This window comes from Gopherus evgoodei, chromosome 2, assembly GCF_007399415.2.
Source record: "Gopherus evgoodei ecotype Sinaloan lineage chromosome 2, rGopEvg1_v1.p, whole genome shotgun sequence".
Lineage (NCBI taxonomy): Eukaryota > Metazoa > Chordata > Testudines > Testudinidae > Gopherus > Gopherus evgoodei.
This window is the reverse complement of record NC_044323.1, coordinates 2,163,922-2,189,011: the sequence shown is the minus strand read 5'-3', so window position 1 is coordinate 2,189,011 and position 25,090 is coordinate 2,163,922. Positions and strand designations below refer to the sequence as shown.

At 47.7% G+C, this 25,090-nt stretch overlaps 1 protein-coding gene across 8 annotated transcripts in view; it reads right to left on the bottom strand.

Annotated features, from left to right (window-relative positions):
• Positions 1–25,090, bottom strand: part of SCAP (SREBF chaperone) — a 122,848-nt gene that overhangs the window by 38,532 nt on the left and 59,226 nt on the right. For all 8 annotated transcript variants that reach the window (XM_030549773.1, XM_030549769.1, XM_030549770.1 and 5 more), the window contains 6 exons: positions 11,167–11,296; positions 8,940–9,097; positions 4,409–4,629; positions 3,147–3,252; positions 1,971–2,143; positions 1,154–1,280 (listed from right to left, as the gene is read on the bottom strand). In XM_030549773.1, coding sequence (XP_030405633.1) covers positions 1,154–1,280; positions 1,971–2,143; positions 3,147–3,252; positions 4,409–4,629; positions 8,940–9,097; positions 11,167–11,296 — 915 coding nt within the window. The remainder of the gene's footprint in view (positions 1–1,153; positions 1,281–1,970; positions 2,144–3,146; positions 3,253–4,408; positions 4,630–8,939; positions 9,098–11,166; positions 11,297–25,090) is intronic.

Genomic DNA, 25,090 nt, shown 5'->3' with positions numbered 1-25,090 from the left:
GGATCCCATCCTCCATCCCTCACAGTCAGGTCTCTGTGGTAAGTCTACCTTTGAAACCAGACTGCGGGGGTCAAGAGTAGGCAGGGAGTCAAGAGGTGCCGGCGGCTGCTCCAGCATGAAGAGAGGGTTCGAGAATGGACCACAACGTACCAGGCTGTTATCATCACAAGCGAAGCAGAAGAAATGAGTTCTGAGTGCAGTGAGGCCCATAAGCCTTCTTAGCTCTTGTGGGAGGAAGTTCCTCAGGCTAGAGATGACTCCTGAGCTGACTCCTGAGACAGTTCTGTCTCCTGCACTCACCAGCCTCCCCTGTTGGCTGGCAGCATCACTGGCCCAGGGGACCGCAGCTGGCAAGGGGAGGAGGGGGGCTGAGCTGGAGGGAGAGGCAATCTCTCAAGTGGGCTTCAACAGAGATCTTGACCTGGGTGCTGTGTTCGGTGGGAAGCCTACGGAGAGCGAGCATCAGGGTGATGCGCTCACAGGGCCCTGTGTTACTTAGCAGGAAGGCTGCTGAGCTTTGTGCCTGGTGGAGCCTTTCCAGAGCATGCAGCTTCCCACCTTGGTACAGCCAAGTGCAGTAACTCAACACCTGGATCGTGACACACATGAACACCCTCTCCCAAGGGAAGAGTCAATAATCCCCACCAGTGACAGCCCCAAATCCTTCCTGCTAGTCCCCATCAGCCACAAGTGCCAGGTTTCTCCAGTCTCACTGAGCAAAACGCAGAGTACCTCGGCCAAAGAAGGCAAAGACACACAACCTCCTGCCTTGGCCATCGGTCTGATTCAGAGCAGGCTTCCTTCCTCTGGCATGCCAGCCATGGTGACTGGAGCAGAAAGGGGCTGACTAGGTGCCAAGCTGCTGATGTTTAGGGAGAAAAGATGGACACAATATTTCACTAATCTGTCAGCAGCGAGGTGTGACGGATGCGCAGCAAAATGTCCCCACGAGGCCAGGAGCCATCCAGTCCATCAGTATCCTGGGGAAGCAGGGCCAAGCAACATGGAGAGTGATCGGGAAACGGAAGTGGGCATGGTTAGAAAATCCTTGATCCTGGACACAGAGGGCTAAGTAGCTGGCATCAGACAGGTTAGCACCCACCCTCCCTTTGTCCCTTCTTTCAGCAGGAGATTCTTATTGCTGGATACCTACCCTCCGTTGAGAGTAGGCGTCAGGCCAAACAGCGTGCACAGACCCACCGACATGAGCAGAGAACTGAGCACCGTTACAACTGCTGCCAGGGCCAAACCCCATTTTGACTTCACCATGTCAATCTTCCCTGCAAGAGAACACAAGGCCCACATCACTGGGGAAAGCCAGTGCCAACTTCCCCATCATGGGGAGCGGATCCACATGCTCATTCACTTCAACAGGCAGCACGCTAGCCAGGGATGGTAGCGGTGGGTTCAAGGCCTCGGGTGCCTGGCTAGTGCTGACATAGAAACACAGTACTAGAGAGGCATGCTTCAGCCAGAGGAGAGCAACGCAGGGGTGCGGCACAGACTCTCATTCCAGCTACAAGATGGCCCAGAGATGTGTGAAAGGAGCATACGTAACCTCACATCAGTGGCAGGTCCTGACGGCACAACCGCAGATATATGTGGGATCTTTCTGGCCGTGGGCTGGTCCCTCGGAGAAGCGGGGCATGTGCCATCACATGGGGCATTTAGAACTGAACAGGTCAGAGCCCTGTAGGATACGCTACAGGGAACCACCCTGCATTGGCTCAGGAAATGGAATAGCTGAAACCTAATAGGGCCTCTTCCCCTCCACATCCTAGTTCTATGTCCCAGTGGGATTTCAGCTTCACCTGGCTGCAGGAGTGACAGGAGACTGCAGCACTGAAGACTAGGTGTTTGTCCTCCCTACATGTGGGGCAGGGTGTAATGTGCCATCAGGCCCCTGGGGCCCCCTCTGCCATGAAGCCCATGGATGGGGCGCTCGCACTCTCTGCTCCCCACAAACCTACGTGTGGAGAAATAGATGTAAGCGAAGAGGATGATGTAGGTGGTGACGAGGGGGATCAGCTCAGCAACGCCAATCTCTTCCTTGAAGTGGACATGAACGATGTGCTCCTCCCGCAGGGTGCAGTTGAGGCTAGGGTGCAGCAGCTTCAGCCGGGAGCGGAGGCTGGTGAGGAACCTGACACAGGAGAAAGGCAGAAGGATGTGACTCTGGTGCCACGCTGTACACCTAACACACCCCTCAGAGGAGGGCCCGGGGGCTGCAGCCAGCTGGGAACATGGCTTTATAGATTTATGCAATACTTGGCAACCAAGAGCAAGGCCGGCTCTGCCTGTCTAGGTTTTGCACCTCATTCCTTGCTGGCATATCACCAAGTTCCCCTGAGATCTACAGCGTTCCTGCGGCGGATTCAGAGAGGGGAGCTGCAAGGCCTCATAAATGGTGTTTAGCGAGGGGGGTTGGGGTTTACCAAGAACTCTGGCTCTGGTGGATGGCGAGTGCTGTGGATTCAAACACGTTTCCTGTTGCAGGTGTTGGGTAAGTAGTGCTGATGAATGATGCTAACGGACAGTCCTGGAGATGGGAGGCCTCTCTCCCCCATGCACAGCGTGGGCAGCAGCAGGGCAAACTTCCACCGGCTGGCTTGCCAGGCTGCCCTGGGAGAACCACGCGGAGAAGGGAGAAGAGCATTCGCTCTCTAGTCCCATTCAGTCCGTGCCCTCTCTGATGAGACGGCCAAGAAGGGAGCCAGTTACTGCCAACCAAGATGGTGCTCACTGGGATGCAGAAGTCCATCCATCAGGAGCTGGACTGAAGCAAACTCCCCAGGCCAACCAGCTGCCACCAGCAGGGCAACGACTTCACTTACTACAAATATGTGATTGTGGGCAGGGGCAGCCATCAGCAGAGGAATGCTGGGGTGGCTCCTGGTGTGCTGGGTTTTTTTAAAGTGACAGTGCTGTGTGTCTAGTGGAGCCAGACAGCTTTACACTGATGATGATGATGATACTCTGTGCTTCTATAGCACCTTCCCTCTGAGGATCTGACCGTGCTCTGCACAGCTCTGTCCAGAACAGTGAAAGGACAAATAATGAGAACCAACCAGCTTCCCAGGAGATGAAGACGGGAGCCCAACAGGCAGGTGACCTGACATGGGAGTAGCAGAGCCAAGGCGCCCTACCTGGAATCATATCGCTGGAGAGCTAGAGTGACAGTGTAGGATACCACCCGCTTCCTGTTGTACAGGTTCACGCCGCTGTATTTCCCCGGGACGCCGAATAAGAGATCTGAAAACGCAACAGGAGCAAAACACCATCAGCCTGGACAAAGGTTGATGAGGGACGACATATGAGTGTTCATCACCAGATGGGCAAGGATGCTGCAGAACCATGGCCCACCTTATTACAGGGGCTGCCAGACCCTCACAGAGCAGGCAAGGCCTTGGCCTTTCAGGGCTACCCCAACCCCATGTCCCCACCGCCACACACAGTAAAATGGAACGTCAGTCACCTGCATTGGGAGAGAGCAAAGACTGAGTGAGGTTTTGAGGTTGTGCTCAGACTGGTAAGCCCGGCCTCCTCTACCCACACTAACTAGCACAATGCTGACTCCATGCCATTGCTGTGCACACCTACACAACCACGCACTACATCAGCACCATTCTCTAGGAGTGTGTGTTCGTTTTCTGCTTGGGAGAAGGTAAGGTCCCGGGGACGGAGTCCCGTCTTCCTTTGGGGGGTTATAGTGCTGAACACATTCTGGGTACGGAACTGGGAAACTTTTTAATCAACAAGTCTGAAGACTCCAATGCCCCTCTTGAGGCAGGAGGGATTACAGGGGTCCTGACCTCAACTGGATCCCCTTAAACAGAAAGGAGTGAACAATCCTCTAACTGTGTGGAACCAGGGAGCAGCATGACTTCAGACATGACCAGATTCCTTATTCTAATTAAAGCAAGACACCTTCATTAGCACCAGTAGCCCACCTGAGGATAAGCCCTGTGGGTCGCTCCAGGCAACAATCAATGAAAGGATAAGAGGGAGCACTATGAACATTCACCCCCCACCGCACCCCCGCCTTTAGGACAATGCAGCCGGTGATGTTCTCAGAGCAACCAGAAAGAGACAGGGTGGGAGAAAGCAGCATGGTTAGATCAAAGGGCATGGGGGAGTTGTTGGCTATACACAGATGTTCTCTCTCTTCCCACAGGCAGCAGGCTGATAGGGTTAGAACACCCACTTTTCACCTCTGGAGGGCTGGATCCAAATCCAACTTAAAAGCCTGGGTGGAATGAGTCTGGTGGCCTCATCCCAGACTCTACATGAGGAAAAACCACTGCCTGATTTGGCACTGCTGGCAATCGGCTCAGGAGAGACCTGGGACTGGAACAGCAGAGCAGGGATGAGGCACCTTTCCCAGCATCTGCACCACTCAGCCACCTACCTTTGAGGGTAGCCGATGTCTGCAGTGTCTTTGGTTCGTGCTGGTGGACAGTTTTGATGATATCAGGGTCGGAGTTAAAGCGCTCTCGGTCATTCTGCCAGAAGTTCCCTGGAGACAGCAGGAGGCAGCCATGTTCAGGTAGCAGGTCTCGCAGCTTCTTTAAGCTGGGCAGGAGGTCTGTCACCTGAAGGCAGACTTCCTCCAAACTTCTGATCCCAGAACTGAAAGACAGATAGAGACCAGAAGCTGCAGCATGTTATGATATTCACAGGCAGCTCATCTCAGAAAGGCAACGCACCCGTGCACTCCTGAGCTCTAATTCTCACTCGCTACTCAGCCTGTGAATGCACAATTTCAAAAGCCTTCACTGATACTGGGGGCCTCAGTTCTCAGCATGCTACTAAGACTCTCAGGGCCTCATTGTCAGAAGTGCTGGGCACCTGCAGGTAACTAGCTTTAGCTGGAGTGATGCATGTTTAACGCTTCTAAAATCAGACCCAAGGAGCGGGAACTTTTGAAAACTTGGGCCTTAACCTCTCTGCCTCCTCCTTCCCCATTTGCTAATGGGGGATGATAATACAAACCTCCCTCAGTATTTCTGGCATGGATTAGTTAGGGGTCACATAGGCTCCGTAGTGTGTGAAGGACACAGCAGGATTAAAACTGTTCAGCACCAGCAACTCAGCAAAATCTTCTCCAAACTCCTCTGCGGTGCACAGCAAAGGAAATGCCCCCAGCCGTGTGAACTCATGGGGCAGCAGCGCCACCCTGCAAGTGATACATGGCTTGGGTTGGTTGGCGTTTCCAAACTGCAGGCACAAGCCTGCAACCCTTGCTTATGGGACTCTCCTCACGTGAGTACAGGCTGCAAGATCAGGCCTCCATTTCAGAGCACCTGTCACAGCATTGCAAAGTGCTGCTCTCCTGGTGGGTAAAGCTGCGTGAACTCATGTTAACGTCAGGTTTATACTAACATTCACAATAAAGTGATGCTTGTTAAAAGTTCAAACCTTGCTTGATATGCTCACACAATCCTTTGACACCCACTAACAAATCAGATACGCATCTGACTTGACCCAGCCTGGAGCTCACCGGCACTTGTCCAAGTGTGCAAAGCCCAGTAGCAGAGCGGCTGCCCGGACCAGGGTTGGTTAGCATTGCCTCAAAGAGAGCACTACTTCCTTGTGAGTGAGCATAGACAAGGCAACTGGCAGGATCTAGCATAAAATCCATGCCCAGCCGCACAGCCACACAGAAAAATTGAGGCTTTCACTTCAGAAAAAATGACATTTCTGGTCCTCCTGGAGGCAAAGACAACCTTCTGCATGGGCACTGACGTACTGAGGCCTGCCTGAGTCTGCAGAGAGCTTGGAACAGCTCTGGAAGATGTCAGAACTCTGCTCTGTCCCCTCAGTCAGGCATTGACTCTGAAACCTAATGGTGACAAAGCTCTTGGCAACAGTTTTCACTATGTCATCCCAGATCAGTTTAGCAGGTATACATGGCTCATGTGCTTCTCTCTAATGTCGGATGCAGTGATAGAGGCTGGGACAGGATGCAATGGAATGGCTAACTGCCCTCAAAGCTGCTGGGGTCTGGAATTAGGTGTTCAAACCACTACAAAAATTTCAAGACATCCCTGTCCCTGCCCAGAAGGGACAACTGTCCAAAGTCTTAACTGTCTCCAGGGCAAAAAAACGCAAACTGCCTCCTATATTTTCTGGATGGAAAAAGCCCTGGCTGTCCAGTACCGAGATGCCCAATCCCCCACTGACAGCTTCAACATGCAGATACACTTTTTCCTATACAGCTTTTTTGCAGCACTTTAACAATTTAGCAGACTAAAATAAACGGAATTTGATGTCAAAATGAGCTGTGAGCCCCAGAATATGGCACTGACTGTGTTATTAATTTCAGATTTAATTCAAGAACACCTGGCTTGGAAATTATTTCTCTGCGACAGAAATGGGGCACTTGTCCCAGAGCTGAGGTCTAGCTGGACACGGAGCACAGGAAGCCTTGTTTCATTTCCATGCAGTGTGGATACCCATCAAGGACGTTGTCACAGTAATCAGAGATACCGTGCATACCAGGAGGAGACGATTTATAACTTGCCACTGACAAATGTGCGGCATCACCAGATAGTGATCCACACATGTGATAAAAGGGCAGCTGAACTGAAGACCAACACTGTGTAGCAAGGACATCAGCCCAAGGTTGTAACTGGAAGGCTATCGAAAGCTCTTTCTGAACATAGCACAGGCAGCTTCTCTGGCACATAAAAATGTAAGAACATAAGAACGGCCATACTGGGTCAGATCCAAGATCCATCCAGCCCAGTATTCCGTCTCCTTACAGTAGCTAATGCCTCATGCCCTAGAGGGAATAAACAGAACAGGTGATCATCAAGTGATCCATTCCCTGTCGCCCATTCCCAGCTTCTGGCAAACAGAGGCTAAAGACACCATCCTTGCCCTTCCCAGCTAATAGCCATTGATGGACCTATCCTCCATGAACTTATATAGTTCTTTTTTGAACTCTGTTATAGTCTTGGCCTTCACAACATCTCTGGCAAGGAATTCCACAGGCTGACTGTGCATTGTGTGAAAAAATACTTTCTTTTGTTTTAAATCTGCTGCCTAATTTCATTTGGTGGCCTCTAATTCATGTGTTATGAGAAGGAGTAAATAACACTCATTTACTTTCTCCACACCAGTCATGATTTTATACACCTCAATCATATCCCCCCTTAATCGTCTCTTTTCCAAGCTGGAAAGTCCTAGTCTTCTTAATCTCTCCTCATATGGAAGCTGTTCCATACCCCTAATCATTTTTGTTGCACTTTTCTGTACCTTTTCCAATTCCAATATATCTTTGTTGAGATGGAGTGACCACATCTGCACGCAGTATTCAAGATGTGGGCGTACCATGGATTTATATAAAAGCAATACGATATTTTATGTCTAATTATCTATTCCTTTCTTAATGATTCCCAACATTTTGTTTGCTTTTTTGACTGCCGCTTCACACTGTGTGGATGTTTTCAGAGAACTATCCACAATGACTCCAAGATCTCTTTCTTGAGTGGTAACAGTTAATTTAGACCCCCGTCATTTTATTTGTACAGTTGGGATTATGTTTTCCAGCATATATTACTTTGCATTTATCAACACTGAATTTCATCTGCCATTTTGTTGGCCAGTCACCTAGTTTTGTGAGGTTCCTTTGTAACTCTTTGCAGTCTGCTTTGGAATTAACTATCTTGAGTAGTTTTATACTGTCTGCAAATTTTGCCACCTCGCTGTTTATCCCTTTTTCCAGATCACTTATGAATATGTTGAACAGCCCTGGTCCCAGCACAGACTCCTGGGGGACACCACTATTTACCTCTCTCCATTCTGAAAATTGACCATTTATTCCTATCATTTGTTTTCTGTCCTTTAACCAGTTACTGATCCACGAGAGGACCTTCCCTCCAGTCCCATGACTGCTTGCTTTGCTTAAAAGCCTTCGGTGAGGGACCTTGTCAAAGACTTTCTGAACATCCAAGTACACTATATCCACTGGATCACTCATGTCCATATGTTTGTTGACCCCCCTCAAAGAATTCCAATACATTGGGAAAACAACAAGGAGTCTGGTGGCACCTTAAAGACTAACAGATTTATTTGGGCACAAGCTTTCGCGGGTAAAAAAACCTCACTTCTTCATATGCCGATACATTGGCGAGGCATGATTTCCCTTTGCAAAAAACATGTTGACTCTTCCCCAATGAATCATGTTCATCTATGTATCTGATAATTCTGTTCGTTACCATAGTTTCAACCAGTTTGCCTGGTACTGAAATTAGGCTTACCGGCCTGTAATTGCCGGGATTGCCTCTGGAGCCTTTTTAAAAACTTGGTGTCACATTAGCTATCCTCCAGTCATCTGGTTCAGAAGCTGATGTAAATGATAGGTTACATACCAGTTAGAAGTTGTGCAATTTCACATTTGAGTTCCTTTAGAACTCTTGGGTAAGTACCGTTTGGTTCTGGTGACTTCTTAGTGTTCAGTGTATCGATTTGTTCCAAAACCTTCTCTAATGACACCTCAATCTGGGACAGTCCTCAGATTTGTCACCTAAAAAGAATGACTCAGGTTTTGGAGTCTCCCTCCCATCCCCAGCTGTGAAGACCAATGTAAATAATTCATCTAGCTTCTCTGCAATGGCCTTATTGTCTTTGAGTGCTCCTCTGGCATCTCAATCGTTCAATGGCCCCAATGGTTGTTTAGCAGGCTTCCTGCTTCTGATGTACTTCAACATTTTTTTGCTATTACTTTTTGAGTAATATGAGCTTGTCTACACCAGGGTGTGGAAAGGATGTGACATCATTTGCCTTGAAGCCCACCTAGTTTCTTGCTTTCCTTATTGCCAGGAGTCTAAGGATTCAATCCTGATGGCTAGACCCACAGAGCACTAGTGGGGGGGTCAGCGTGACACTGGCAGGCCCAGTTCCGTATCTGGACTCTCTAATCCATGGGCGTTTACCTGTCTCTCAGGGCGTGGTTTCTGATCTCCTCCACTAGCTGGAAGACGCGGGAGAGCGGCGAGCGGAACACATCCACAGCGAGGAAGTTCTTGTGCCATGGCGAGACCGTGGCTTTCACCAAGATCTGCTGGATGTAGGCCACGGGAGCACCCAGGTACTGTGGGGAAAACAGGGGGAGAGAGAGAGGTGACCTTCTGGAGATAGCGGAGTCTGCAAGCCTGCAGAGTGAGCAGGAATCTCTCCTACAAACCCTACAGTATCGACCCCTAAGCCTTCCTTCTTGCAGTCCCCTCTTTTGTGACAGATGAGGGACAGGTGCCCCCCACATGCCCTCTTGTGCCACACCCGACCATGGCCTGTTTTCCTCCTCTCATTTTCTGGTTTCTTTCTAGCTTCATAGCTTTTATTCCCTCGCATTCCCCCCTCACCAGGTAGCTCTCCCATTCCTTCTCGGCAGGCTGCATGCCGCTTTGGAGTAGGTGTGGCCTCTGGTGGCCACACTCTTCAAGCTCTAGCAGCTAACTTGAGTGCCATGGCTGAAGAGAAGCTTTCCTCAGCCAGCTGCAGCCTGAGCCTATAGCCCTGTACACACGAGCTGCTTCTAGGGCTGACTGCAGTGGAGCGACTGCAGGAGCCTGGAGGAAGGCAGGTGGCTTCAGCCACAGCCAAATTAGTGGGGACACCGTGATCTACCAAAAATGTTCATGCACTTGGCAGCCTCTGCTGAAGAGAGGCCTTGGACTGTAAAAGCAGGGGGCTGCAAGTTAGGCTTGAAGTGCCCTGACAGAACTGTGATGTGCCAAGGACTAGGATACCCAGGGATCCCGCAGGTTAGGAGGGAAGGGCATTGCAGAGCTATGCTGAGCAGGGGGCGGTTTTAGAACTGTCCCTAGCCTCCAGAACAAGGGCTGTGGATACAGGCTGCTCATGCCAAAGAAAAGTCAAACCCCTACCTGGTACATTCGGACACCAGCAGCATTGATTTTCATGATCCTGGCTGATACAAGAAACCCTTGGCTTCTACCCAAGTCAGTGTTAACCCTTTGTTCATGCCTCCACTGCCAGAGCACAATGGGCTCATCACTCTGTGACAGTCACCCAGCTCCGAGTGTGGCTGCTTAACCTCAAATGGAAAACGCTTGGTTTTGCCCTTAAGAAATAGGCATAAATGTTGGAGATGAGACCTGAACTGGCACCAAATGGCTCCTAGTTACTGCGAACACTCCAGGCAGCTAGCCGAGCCAAAGGAGAGAACATAGAGGATGTACTGAAGTGCTCAAGGCACAGGGACTGGGATCCACAGCCTTTCACCTCCAGGCCAGCAGCCTGATCCCAGCTCAGCCTGGCAGTGATGGACCAGTCATTCTGTTCTGGTGGCTGGTCAGTGGAGCAGGAGTTGTGAACTGGTTGGTAGATCAGAGACCAAATCCCCACAGACAGGGGTACAGCAGTAAGTGACCCCCTGATTGGTAGCATCTCCATGGACGATAGCAGCTGTACAGACTGGCTGAGCTCTATTCTCACCCTTATGCGGTGGAGTGTCCCATGGCAGGGCTGAGGCATGCTAGCAGAGTGGTGGGGGCAACTTGCCCTGTCACTGCCCGCGCTGTCCCTGTTGGAGGGGAAGAACTGAGACCTTTTGTTTTCTGGGCTGTCAATCCAGCCCCAGGGGCAAGGATCAGCGTTCATGTCGTGCACCCCGTCAGACCGTGGCCCAGGCCAGGAAAGCTAAGGATGCAACCAGTGAACCATATTCGGTGCTGAATCCTGGTCACGTGCCGCCAGCAGCACATTGCACATACACTAAGAAGAATCCAGCACCTACCACTAGCACTAAATTGACTTAACACAACTGAATAATAATTGTGAAAAAAAGCAGCAAGCAAAATGCAACACTTGACTCAGGATACGGTTCTCTGTCTCCCCTTGGACTGCAGGCTCCTGCTGAACAGCATTTGAAAGCTTCTACCCATCCACTCTGAATGCCCAGAATTGGGTCTCCTACAGCATTCAAGTCTAACAACAGGAGTACATTAGCCCTGAATTTAACAGCCAGGCGAGGTGAGATCACAAGGCACTTCTTCCGTTCACTATATTAAGGTGCAAATAACACCAGAGTGAACTCCCCACCGCCCCCCGGCTCTCTCTCTCAGGTGCGTGCGTACGTGCGTGCACACACACAAGTCAGCAGGGGGCAGCACATACACACACACACAAAAGACCTACCCAATCAGGTCTCTCACTAGGATCTCCTTGCTGGTGGCCTGGCTCTGAAGACGGTGGTGAGTAATCCTTCACCAGGGTGCTGTACTCCACAGGGCCCGTTCCAGGTAAGGGGAGCTTAAGCAGTGGGTAGCTAAGATTAAGACACAAGCAAGAAGAATTATACATTTAAGCAAGCCCACAGTTTACTGCATGTCACACGCTGAAATGCATTGGACCCATCAGCAAACCTTGCCAAGGACTGGGAGATGTAAGGGGAACTTTTTCTAGGTTACCAGTCTGAATCTGACTAAGCATAGTAATATCCAATAGCTGATGCCTCTGCTGGCCTCTCTCTCTGTCTACACGGGGATAACAAATGTGCAGCTGGCTCGCAGGTCTTGGGCTCCAGGGCTGAAAAATTACTATGTAGACACTCAGGCAAGGTCCCAGAGGTTGGGCTCCAGCCCAAGCCTGAACAGCCATTTTTAGCCCCACAAGCCTGAGGCAGCTGACATGGGTCAGCCATGCCATGGGGCTTTTATCCCCAGGTAGACATACCCTCTTAGTTGGTGGCTTCAGTACAGTTCCTGTTAGATGGATTTATGCATCCCTGCCAGCCCTTTAGTTGGCAGTCTTGGGGAGAACTCAAAGAATGAATGGGCCATGCCGCTGAACCACCCTCTGAATCATCAAGCCATCTCCCCCGGGCGGGTGGGACACCTGAAACATAGTGAGAATGTGGAGCTAGTGGAAGTAGATTTGTGTTTTTCCTTGAGGGAGGGTGTTATAGTCACGAATGCTGCAGTTTTGCAGTTAGGAAGAGGACAGTTGAGCAGCTCGGCAGAGAGACAGCAGAAAAACTGAATTGCTTTTAAAGTCCTGAAAATTAGCAGTGTCAGAGACAGATTAAGGTGCTCAGGCAGCCGGCTCTGGCTGGCTACTCCACAGTCTGAACCCTGAAAGCAGACACCTCTTACAGAGAAAGGATCCACCAAACGCACTTTGCATGGGCCACATTCTTGAATAACCATGAGATGGTAACTACTTTTGAACACTCTTGATTCAAGCTGGATTCAAAAGGCCCAAGTCTTTCCAAATCCTTGACATCCAGCGCCATCCCTGTAATTTTCCACGGCTGGCACTCAAAGGCCTGTCTCCAGTGTGGATTGAACCATTTCTGACACTTGCCACAAACTTCACTGGTCTCAAAGGCACTGTTAATGGTGGGTTCTGAAACACCAGACCATGAAGTCATGTCATTCTTATTACCTTCTTACCCCCTTGCAGCTGCAATTTCGGTGTGATTGTAGCAGCTGGTAACCTATTAACCATTAATATTAGAGATTAATGCTTCATAACACTTGAAAGCTGAGAGGCCCAGCTTTCAGACAGTAGAGAGCATTTTCTTTTTAGCGCTAGATGTTCTTTAGGTTCTAAAATAATGTTAGAATCGAACTTGGGGGAAACACTTCAGCCAAAGGGTTGGGACCCACCAATGCTAGAAGCTATTAAGACAGGATTCCTGATTTTCCAGTGACATATAGCCTGGCTCTGTAGCCTTGTTCGTTTGCAATACATCAGATCTTGAATTTGTCATTGGTCCTTCAGACTAGCAACGCTTTTTATAGCAGTGATCCCAAGTGAACTATAAAGGTCCTGGCCCAATGCCATTTTCAATCCCTGTAACGATTAGTGACACAGTAATCAATGCAATACCCACTTGGTTTATCCCTGGATCTGTTAAGAGTCTGGCAACACTGGAGGTTTCTAAGGCTTGAAGTTTCAGAGGGCAGGGCGAAGACAAGTGACAGACAGAAGATGCGGTTTGAAAAAACCCAGCAAATCGAAAGAGGACAAAGAGTGATGTGACTGGTTAAAGTGGGTCAGCTTTTCTGTTTTAATATTCCATACATTTTTAATCACTTGACAAAACACAATGGCCAGGACACAAAAAGGTCTGATCCAGACTACGACAAGTGGATCGAGGCGGAAGAAGTTAATACATGCTACAATGCATCGGGATGAGAACCCACAGTACAGGCCACAATTTTGGAGACACAGCTGCAGCAACCGGGGTCGGGAGCAGGATGGACACTCGCATGAGGTAAGGGGGCTGAGGCTGGGGCCACAGCTGGAGCTGGGAGTGGAGCTCTGGGCGTGGAGCTAGCAGACGGGATCCCTGGCATGGGGCCGGCAGCCAAGCTAGGTGGCACTCCTTCCCCAACCCTGATGGGGGCAGGCCTGGGGGTTCACACTCCTCCCAAAATGTTCCTCTGCACCCCCCAAGGAGGCACGCCCCACAGCTTGGGGACCTCTGACATAACATCTAATAACTTGGAACATTAAAGCACCTGCCCAGCACATGAGATCTGGTGAGATCACAGCCCAAGGGGGTATGGTTTCATTTCACAGAGGAAACTGGTTGGCTCTGAGATGGACATTACTCAAAAAAAAGGCAAGGAGGTGACTGACAAAGCAGGATGGGCCAAGAGGAAGACTGTTATATTAAGAAGTGATTACTGATGCCTGAATAGCACATATGAGTCCAGAAGTCTGACGATCCAGCGTAGCCACAAACGCTTCTGATTCACACCAATAGCCCGCTTACAGGGACACCTCCCCACGTAGTCACCTGGGAGGTTTAAAAGCCAGATATATGTTCATTCATGTATCTTAGCTCATTTAAAATTAGGTGCACTGAATGCAGAAAGCGAGCGTGTTAATGAGAAGGACATTGCTTATGACTGATGAACAGCTGTTCAGCAGTGCACACTCTGAAGCCCATCTCATCCCTTCCCTGGTTAAAACTCTACTGCTTGGGACTGTGGTCTTAACAGATAAAGCTAAGCAAGGTCTAGGGTGCCCAGTGCTTGGATGGGAGACACAAGTGCTGCAGGAAATGACAACGGTGATTCATGGGGCAACCTTCCTAAAGAAGGAGTCCCTAGCCCTGTGCCCCGACTCAGGGTGTTTGCCCCTGCTGTCTCGGACAAATGCCTGGTTGGAGCATTGCATTCCATAGGTAAATCTTACCCCACTGCTGGTTCCACTGGTCAGAGAATTCTTCCCCACTTCCTGTCCTACAGCACTGTGGGCAGTTCCCTGGGCAGCAAGAGAAGCTCCAGCATTCCAAGTTGTGGGCTGAATCCTGCACAGTGTGTAAAGCACGTTGGGAGCCGCAGGCACTAGAAGTAGTGCTATCATTATAAGGAAATGTACAGTCTACACAAGCTGATAGGTCTCATCCTCTCCCCTCCAGTACTGCAAGATGCAGCTATTCCTCCGTCCCCTGCATGTGACCCCCATCTCCCAGAATCCTTTGAGCTACTGCTCTTAGTCCTTCAAGGGATTCCTAGTGGAGCTCTTGATCCCGGCATATGTGGAGGAGGTGCTCCACTCTCCCGGCAACCTTAAGGCCCGTTTGGAAGGAGGCCCTCTCCTTCCCTCATTGCTGGAGAGGGGCAGGCTTCCGCTCTCACGGGCCAGAGGAGTTTTGCTCTCTCTCTCTCCCTTTTGCCCATGACGGCGCTAGCGTTGTTCAGTGCCTCCCTGATATTGGATGTTTTGCTTCCCTGTGTTTTGGGAGAGCATCAGTGTGACGGGTCCAGTCACTTTGCATATGGTGTCGGAAGAGTATGGACAGTGCTGACTAGAAGCACCCAGCAGTGGAATGGCTGCCAACAGGGACCGGTTTATGACCTATGGAAACCCACTGGGGAGCTATAGCCCGGCCTTTGAGAACTACCCACTGAGGCAATGAATGAAATTCTGCACTATAATCCATATGGCAGCCAAGATAACAATATTAAAGGAACTTACGGCTGCCAAGTAAGTACTCAGAAGTTAGGAAATGACCAAATTAAGGTTGCCGTTGCAAACTGACATCAGCTTCCGGTGCACATACATCATCCTACAGGCTTCCAATGGCTGAGGGACTTGAGGCTCTATGCTCAACTTAAAAGCTTTCCTCTGCTCCTTGGGAATGCAAGGTGATAACTTCTGAACATGGGATCAGACTGTAGGTCTAAGAGCTGGTTCATGGCTGCCAATAACACTTTGCAGCATAACTACCTCCTCCATCTCCACTCTGCCCAGAATCCCAAGGGAGTTTAACATGCTGACATATGAGGGACTTCTCTCTGCTTGACCTTATGTTGTTCAGGGAGGTGGTGTGACTGTGTCCATGTAACAGTGTGGCAGTGGCGGCGGGAGACAAATTTAGCCATGGACACATGCAAAACTATCACGAAACAAGTTGACACTGGTCAACATAATTTTGCTATGTAGCCCAGGTGACAAATAAATCATTTAACAAATTACCAATTATACAAATTGACCTATTTAGATCTCTTCCTGAACTAGCGGGGGCCAGGAGGGTGACACACACGGAGCTTAGGGGGATGGGGGGGAATAGAAGGATGCAAGGAGCCCTGGTGTGTGCAGTGAGCTTGGCCTTCAAAAGATACAAAGCATGTCCCCCTCTAGACACAGGTAGGTTAAGACAGGCATAGTCACAAGGGAAACAGGGGCACAGAGAGCCCCTGGCATAGGACAGAGAAGGGGAAGAGGGTGGCACAGAGCTCCTGGCATGGGGCAGAGAAGAGGAATGGAGGGTCACACAAAGCCCCTGGAAGGAGAGGAAAATAGGGGACCCTAGAATGGAAGACATGAGGGAGCGCATGTGGGGGACAGAGGTTATGGGAAGACCTTGAACTGCAGGGGGATGGGAGGATGGCACACAGAGAGCTTGTGGGGGGAGGAAGGGATGAAGGGATGCAAGGAGCCCCATTGTGTGCAGTGATCTCAGCCTACAGAAGCTATGAACTGTGTGACCCTCTAGTTATATGACCGCAACCTAGTTTTTTCCCTAGGCTCCCTGCCTTGTTCACTGAATGCATAGTTATTCAAGTTCTTTTTATTCCCTTCATTCAGTGTGTAACCCCAGCCTTTATTTAACACTCAGCACAGACCTCAACCACTTGAACTAACAAAGTAACTGCCAGCAGTAGTGGGTTGTTACCCTCTAAGGGAACCAGCCTCTAGAAGGTGGCAATACACACACTGACACACTCATATCACCTTGGTCAAGTCACTTAGTTTCTCTCTGTCTTATTTTCCCCAGCTGTAGAAAAAGGATTCTGGTAAATAGAACAGTGGGAAACATCCACTGCTGTCTCCAGGTACATTAGCAAAGTGATTGTAATCTGGAAAGGTTGAGTGAACCCCCTTCAGGAGTCTGATTTGTCTTGTGTATGCCCAAGTTTCACCTCACTTAAAAATGACTTGCTTACAAAATCAGACATAAAAAATACAAAAGTGTCATAGCACACTATTACTGAAAAATAGCTGACTTCCTCATTTTTACCATATAATTAAAAAAAATCAATCAACTGGAATATAAATATTGTGCTTACATTTCAGTGTATAGTATATAGAGCAATATATACAAGTCATCGTCTGTGTGAAATTTTTGTCTGTGCTGACTTTGCTAGTGCTTTTTATGTAGCCTGTTGTAAAACTAGGCAAATATCTAGATGAGATGATGTACCCCTTGGAAAACCTTTGCATACCCCCAGATGTATGTGCCCCATGTTGAGAACTACTGCACTAGCACAAAGGGTGCAGGGGGAGGGTGGGATTAATGCAACAGAGCTCTGAAGAAGAGTGGCTAAGGACCAATAATATTACAAGACATCCCAAAGAAACGGGCTGGGCTTGCTGTGGACAGGTGAGATGTTGCTTACCATCTGTAAAAGATGCCTAGGACAGGACAGCTGAGTTTAGTTTTAATTAAAAGTTAAACAGTCAACAGGAGAACGTGAGGGTTTTTATGGAAGTGATGCTGGAGCTCATGAGAGGATTTGAACACTCCTCCTAAGCCAACAGGACACTAGAGAAGGGTAGCTAGGCCAAAAGCGAGTCACCCATGGGAGAGGCAAGCGTGCACATGGATTGCCACATCTATTGTTTCAGCTCACCCTCTGGCATAATTAACACAGCCCAAGGAAGCGTTGCTAAGGGACAAATCAGACCCACCTTAGTGGTGCAAGAGCCAGGCTCCAGTGCTAATCCCCAGCTCTTGGTTGTTTTACAACACTGTTCTGAAATGATAGCTGCATTCTGATCATACATGGAAAAAGGACTTCATAGGCTAATAAATATGGATACACTTTTAACAGGAAGGTGGCCAGTTCAGATGTGCTTCTAGGTGGTGGGAAAAGGCAGGTACTAATGCCAGCCCAAAAGCCCAACTGAGTAGGCAGGTAGACCACGCACCAGACTGCAAATCAGATAAATGGTGTTTAAATTGCCTTCAGCCATGGCTAGTGCCTGTGTTACCCCAGAATCTCACATTCCTGCTGTGCATACCCAAGAATTTGACAATATGGCAGCCAACAATTTTGTATGTTCAGCCACTGCCAGCTGAAAACTAAACATCACAAAGCTAGGAAAATCTTAGGCCTTTGTGAAGGAAGGGCAGACAACTCCAGTTGCAGTTTCTTAATCAGAATGGGAAGATGGGACAGAAAGTTAACAAGTATGAAAGAGAGTGAGTCAATAGTGACCTTGGTTTTAAATGCCTCTAATACATTATTGGTGTAACTAGAAATGTTTTAATAAAAAGTAATAAGATGTTTTATTGAAATTAGGAAAATTTGGAAAACCCAATAGGTTGTTTTGTTTAAAGTTAGTTATAAAAAAATAGGCGAAAGAATATGCTTTGGAACAGTCCAATTGGGCGAGGAATTGACATCTAAGCTCTCCAGCAGTCAGACAGAAGGCAGGGCCCACTGAAACCTAGCTGCTGATTCCTCAAAACCATTTCCTGCCCTTAGGTAAATAGACACTGAAAGTAAATACAATATTTATATTGCAATGGATTTATAATTATATGGTAAAAATGAGACAGTAAGCAGTTTTTCAGTAATAATGTGCTGGGACTCTTGTATTTCTATGTTTGATTTTGTAAGCAAACAGTTTTTAAGTGAGGTGAAACTGTACAGGGAGATTTTGGCAAACCAGTAAAGTGCCTGAAACCAATATGGCTTATTGTTAAAAGCAACCTATTAAGCAATCTCAGCTTGCCCAGGGCAGGAGGGGAGGGGTTTGGAGTGCCACAGAAAGGGTAGCTTGACCCCATGTCCTTCCTGATAAGAATTGTGTTGAAGTTGCTGATACTTGCATTTTAAAAAAGCAGGATGTGCCCAGGAATGTCTATTGGGGTCTCAAGGCTGAAAACTCTGGAAAAACCCACACCTGGTTAATCAATAATCAGAAGGAACCTCTTGCTTGACCATTAAAACTGCTCACTTCACAAGTTTTCTTTAAGGGACATGTCATTCTATTACTAATGCATAAATAGGGGGAAAAAAGCCTAAGATAGCTGGGCTCATTTGGGGACTCTTTTTGGACTCTCCCTCTGGATACATCTTGCGGTCCCCACTGGCAGACAGAAGATTTGGCCACCGGAAGCCTGTCGCTGTGTCACTCGAGAGCCATACTCAGCTTTGGTAATTATCAAGGGTTAAGGGTGTTTTACTAACTTGCTGTGGACATGTGTAAATGCTTGAGACTAAGTAAAGTTTAGCTTTAAGTGAAAGCACTCTTGTGTTGTCCTGTTTGTGCCAGCCATCTATCGGTCAGGTGATCGTGTCTCCCCTGATTTATTTCCTGACACCACCTCGAACACAGTAAAAATTACCAAGAGCTTTGGGCTAAAAGAACCCCGGGAAACAAAACTTGGGGGTATGCAAGAGAAATCAGACTCCTGAAAGGGGTACTGTAATCTGGAGAGCCACTGAGTTAAGTTACCATTGCCTTGGGTTCTGAGAAACCCCAGTAACACCCAAGCACAAGTCAACAATAGCAAAAGCGGAGAAAGTAAAGGGTTTTAGTGTACATGACTGTAAGAGCAGTTGTCATGCTGGAGCAGTTCAAAGAACAAGTCAAGAATTTCTTTAGGGGTGGGGGGTGATTTTATTTTTCAGTCTCGCTCCACCACTGAGGGAGAGAGACTGAAAAATAAAATCACCTGCCACCCCTAAAGAAATTCTTGACTTGTTCAAAGCAGTTCAAAGAAAAAGTCAAGAATTTCGTGAGGGGTGATTTTATTTTTCAGTCTCTCTCCCTCAGTGGTGGAGCTGATTTTACTCAAACTTACACACACGATCACCTTAATAGCGACCGAGCACGGAAAATTTCAGCATGAAAAAGTAAAGGTTTTAAACAGCTATGAGCAACTGGGGGGAAAAGGGCAGGGGGGGGGGAAGAAGTGAAATAGTTCTGGATCCTTAAGAGAAGGAGCTACTGTCTTTGCTCTCCTATAACATTTTGTCCTGTCATGGCATATAGGAGACAATCTCAAAGCACTTTATATACAAAGCTTCACGCTAGTCATATCAGGGTGCGTAAAACTGAGGTAGAGAGAAATTAAGGCCAACATCTTTAAGATCAGCCACTACTTGTGTACCTCAATTGCTAGATGCCTATTTTGACACAATGTGCCTGATTTTCACAGCTAATACACACCCACCACTCAAATTGAAATGAGACAATAAGAACATAGGAGCTGCCATCCCAGATCAGACCATGTAGCCTGTCTACAACAGTGGCCAGTACCAGAGTTTCAGGTGAAGTGTACAGAACAGAACAACTATGGAGTGTTCCACCTGCCTTCCACTCCCGGCAGTCAGAGGTTTAGGGTCACTTCAAGCATGGGATGGTGTCCCTGACATAGTTAATTGGACTTATCCCCCATGAACTTATCCAGTCCTTTTTTTAACCCAGATATATTTTTGGTCATCCCAACATCCCATGACAATGAGTTCCAGAGGCTGTGTGTTGTATGAAAAAGTACTTTCTCCTGAATTAAACCTGCTGCCTATTAATTTCATTGGGTGACTCCTGGTTTTTGTATTGTGGGAAAGGGTAAATAACACTTTTCTATTCATTTTCTCCACGCCACTCATGATTTAATAGATCTCTATCACATCCCCTCTTAGTTGTCTCTTTTCTAAGCTGAACATCCCTGATTATTTTACACTCTCCTGGATCAAAAGCTGTTTGATACCCTTATCATAGAACTAGAAGGGACCTTGTGAGGTCATCTAGTCCAGTCCCCTGCACTCAAGGCAGGACTAAGTAGTAGCTCTGTTTGTCTAACATAATTATTAAAATCTCCAATGACAGATCTCACAACCTCCCCAGGAAATTTATTCCAGTGCTTAACTGGAATACCCTGACAGTTAGGAAGTTTTTCCTACTATCCAACTTAACCCTCCCCCTTCCTGCAATTTAAGCCCATTAATTCTTGTCCTATCCTCAGAGGTTAACAAGGACAATTTTTCTCCCTCTGCCTTGTAACAACTCTTTATGTACTTGAAAACTATTATCACATCCCCCCTCTGAAAAAACTGGGTTTGTTTAGTCTGGAAAAGACAATCTTTCCTCATAGGTCATGTTTTCTAGACCTTTAATCATTTTTGTTTGGACTTTCTCCAATTTGTCCACATCTTTCTTGAAATGTGGCATCCAGAACTGGACACAATACTCCAGTTGAGGCCTTATCACCTTGTGTCTTGCTTACAAACTCTCCAGTTAATACATCCCAGAAAGATGTTTGCTTTTCTTGCAATGGTGTTACACTGTTGACTCATATTCAGCTTGTGGTCCACTCTGACCCCAAGATCCCTTTCTACAGTATTCTTTCCTAGGTTATCCTTTCCCATTTTGTATGTGTGCAACTGAATGTTCCTTCCTAAGTGAATCATCTTTGTAGTCCTCCTCTGAAATTTTGACATGGAGGAACCAGAACTGGACACAATATTCAAGGTGTGGGTGCACCATGGAATTATATAGTAGTAGTAGTAGTATATTTTCTGTCTTACGTTCTATCACTTTCCTAATAGCTCCTAAAATACTGTTAGCCTTTTTGATTGCGGCTGAACCCTAAGCAGAAATTTTCAGAGAACTATCCACTGTGATTCCAAGCTCTCTTTCTTGTGGGGGTAACAGCTAATTTAACCTATCACTGTATATGTACAGTTAGGATCACCCCCCGCCCCGTGCATTATTGTACTTATCAACTCCAAATTTCATTTGCCTTTTTGCTGCCCACTCACCCAGTTTTGAGAGATACCTTTGTAAATCCTCATAGTCAGCTTCAGACTTAATTAATTATCTTGAATAATTTTGTATCTGCAATCTTTGCCTCTTCGTTGTTCATCCCCTCTTCCAGCTCATTAATGATAATATTTGAACAGCACTGGTCCTAATACAGGTCCCTGAGGAACCCTGCTGTTCACCTCTCTGCACTGTTAAAACTGACCATTTATTCCTATCCTTTGTTTCCATCTTTCAGCCAGTTACTGATCCATGAGAGGACTTTCCCTCTTAGCCCATGGCTACTTAGTTTGCTTAAGAGTCTTTGGTGAGGGACCTTGTCAAAGCTTTTCTGAAAATCCAACTACACTATCAACTGGATCATCCTTACCCCCCTCAAAGAATTCTAGCAGAGTGGTGACGCATGACTTCCCTTTTCAAAAGCCATGTTGACTCTTCCCTACTAAATCACGTTTATCTAGATATCTGAGTCTATTCTTTACTATCGTTTCTCCAAATTTGCCAGGTACCAAAGTTAGCCATGCTGGTCTGTAATTGCCAGGATCTTCTCCAGAACCCCTTTAAAAACTGGCACTATATTAGTTATCTTCCAGTTATCTGCTAGAGAGGCTGATTTCTGAGATAGATTACACACTCCAGTTGTCAGGTCTGTATCTTCATATCTGAGTTCCTGCAGAACTCCTAGGTGGATGCCATCTGTCCCAGGGCCGGCGCTTCCCTTTAGGCAACCCAGGCGGTCGCCTAGGACACCAGGATTGGGGAGGGGGGCAGCATTTTGCCACCCTTGGCGGCGGGGGGTCCTTCCACGCTCCGGGTCTTCGGCAGCAATTCTGCGGCAGGTCCTTCACTCGCTCCAGGATCCGCTGCTGAAGTGCCCCGAAGACCGGGAGCATGGAAGGACCCGCCCTCCCCCCGCCGAATTGCCGCCGACCAGGAGCGTGGAAGGACCCCTGCCTAGGTCGCCAAAAATCCTGGCGCCGGTCCTGATCTGTCCTACTGTGATGAGTTAAAACCCTTTGGTTAAGTGCTTAAATATGGATTTGGGGTGCTGCCCATAAGCACTTTTGAAAGTGTTGGCTTCAGATTTTATTTTAAAAACAGAAAGAAAGATAGGCATAGTTTAAGTACAGAAGAAAGAAATAGGAGAGCAGATATAGCATTACAATGTGCAGTGATGTTAAAACTAGGTCTCCAGTGCATTTTATCCATTTGACAGCATTTCATTAGAGAAGCAGTTACAGGCCCTACTCAGGATCAGGGTTTATGATGTTAGGTGCTGTACACATACAGTAAGAGACAGTACCCATCTTGAAGAGCTTACCCACTAAGTAGACAAGACAGGTAAGCAACAGTGCACAGATACAACATACAAGCTGTAACCAGGCACTGGGAATCCTTCTCCAGAGAGCAGTATGAAATGCAACCACTCTCATCATTAACCAAAGTAAGCCATCCCTCAGGCTCACAGGTTGTGGTTCTCTTGAGAGAGGCCTGCAGTTCCAGCTGAGGGCCTCCACCTGATTGAACTGTTCCTTTCATAACAGTTGACTTGTGGGCTGATTTAGCTGAGCAGGTTTCTCCACCTCTCCCCACCAATCCCAAATTCCTCACTGCTGTAGAATACCCACCCACACCTAGCACAGAGTTGAAAAATGAAATGCAGGAACAGGGCAGCAAGGGGCTCCCACTAACTCAAGCAAGTCTTTGTGCAGTATTATGCAGCTCCAGCTACGGACGTCTTCAGGTAAAACAGGCCAGTACATTTTACAGTAGCTTTTTGCCACTGATTCACAGTAGATTCCAATACACCAAAGGCTTTCTTTTCGTGGTAGCGATCCACTCGCTCTGGATAGCACTGCCCTCCAAGTACATGGGCAGAGAGGACATGAAGGGGACAGAGGACAAAATGTAACACAGCAAATGCAGATGGTCTGATCTAGCCCAAGAAAAATACCCATGGAAGTTAGATGTCTGTTTGCACTACAGTGTCCCCGTGTGAAGGCACTTGCAGTGCCTAGGAAAGGAAAGGTGCTGCTTTACTACATGTAAGCAGAGTACTCCCCATCTTACAGGACACCCAGAGAAAATTAGAACAGAGGCAATTCCAAGGTACACAGGCCCAGAGTCTCAAAAAGGTATTTAGGCTCCTAACTTGTATTGAAATCACTAGGCACTAGGAGCCTAAATCCATTTGAGGATCTGGGCCCTACAGCTAACAGTTTGAGACCGCATACACTGCAGAACCTAAAGTTTACTGGATCTTTATGAGACTGTCTGCTCAACTGCTGCAGCTTTAGAGAAACAGACACACGTGGGAGAAGTGACCTGAAAACAAAAGTTCAGCTCGATTAAATGAGGGCACGTCCGTCATTCCCACAACTTCCACACACACCCACTATGCAAACACCGCTGGGTTGTCAGGATTAGTTAGGGTTGACAGCACCCTCCTCAAGCATCTCCTGGAACGTAAATCACAGCAATCCCTTCACCTGCAATTCCATGTGCTCCATATAGTATATGCCTATTGCCATTGATTCTGATGGCCAACAGAGGGAGAGAATGGTAATACAGTAATAAACAGGAAAATGGGAGTCAGGGACTCCTGGGGTCTATTCCCCGCTGTGACAGTAACTCACTCCACAGGCCAGGTCCAGAGCCCAGCTTCTCTGCCTCCCTTTGTTTCTTCTGTACAGTGAGCTAATGTTGACCTACCTCAGAGATGCTCTGAGAATCTGTGTTCACAATTTCAAGCACAATGTAGTGCGCTAACATGGACACACAGCAGCATGAATCTTAAAATGCACAAGGAAGGAGAGATGCTCTCTCCTGCTGTTCTGCATGTCATACCATTGGCCATCACCATTAACCCTTACAGTGCTTCAGAGCTTGGGGAGAGACTTCACAGGGCAGCTAACATACCAGAGATTTATTTTATTTGGGGGGGGGGGGAGGGTAACCTATGAAAAACAAATCAACCCTTGGTATCTTTCAGCTTCCCCACAACTGCCCAGCCAGTGGCAGATTTACATCTGAATAAGACTGTTCCTGCTGCCAGATCCAAAGGGGTAGGGGGTGCAGCTTACTTCTGTTCAGCAAAATTCCCTCTCCCATTCATACCTGCATTTCAGGGCAGCACAGACTGTTGCTATGGAAGCGACTGCAGTATGACAAGCCCTGCAATATGCGGTGGTGTTGTAGCCAGTGTCAGTCCCAGGATAGGAGAGAGAAGATGGTTTTGGTAATAGCTTTTATTGGACCAATTTCTATAATATTACCTCACCCACCTTGTCTCTCTGAAATCCTGCAATGTGACTTGATTCCAGGGACAAGCAAGGAGGCAGCTGCTAAAAAGCATAAATATTTTATTACCAGAGAAAGGGGAAGAATGACACGGGAGGAGAGAGAGGAAATGGATTTAAAATGTTAAGTGTAAAGAATGACGGAAGTGTTCCTTGCTGTGAGTGGATGAAGCAATAAGCTGGTGCCACTCAGGCTACCCACCTACCACACAGAACTGTTGATGGTCTTCAAGAACCTGTCTACATGGGAAGTTTAAATTGGATTAAATCAAGTTCGTCTGGTTTGAAAAATCTTGCATACACAATGCAATTCATTGTAGCACACTGACTCTGCATTCATCAGGAACTCTGCAGTCTCTTCTCTCTGAGAAGTCTGAAGGAATGTCTAGTATAGTGAATGCTTACGGGAATAGGGTAGGTTTAGAAGAGAAAATAAAAAAAAGAGCAAGTAAAAAATCACTTAGAAAAGTTAGATGCCTGCAAGTCACCAGGGCCTGATGAAATGCATCCTAGAATACTCAAGG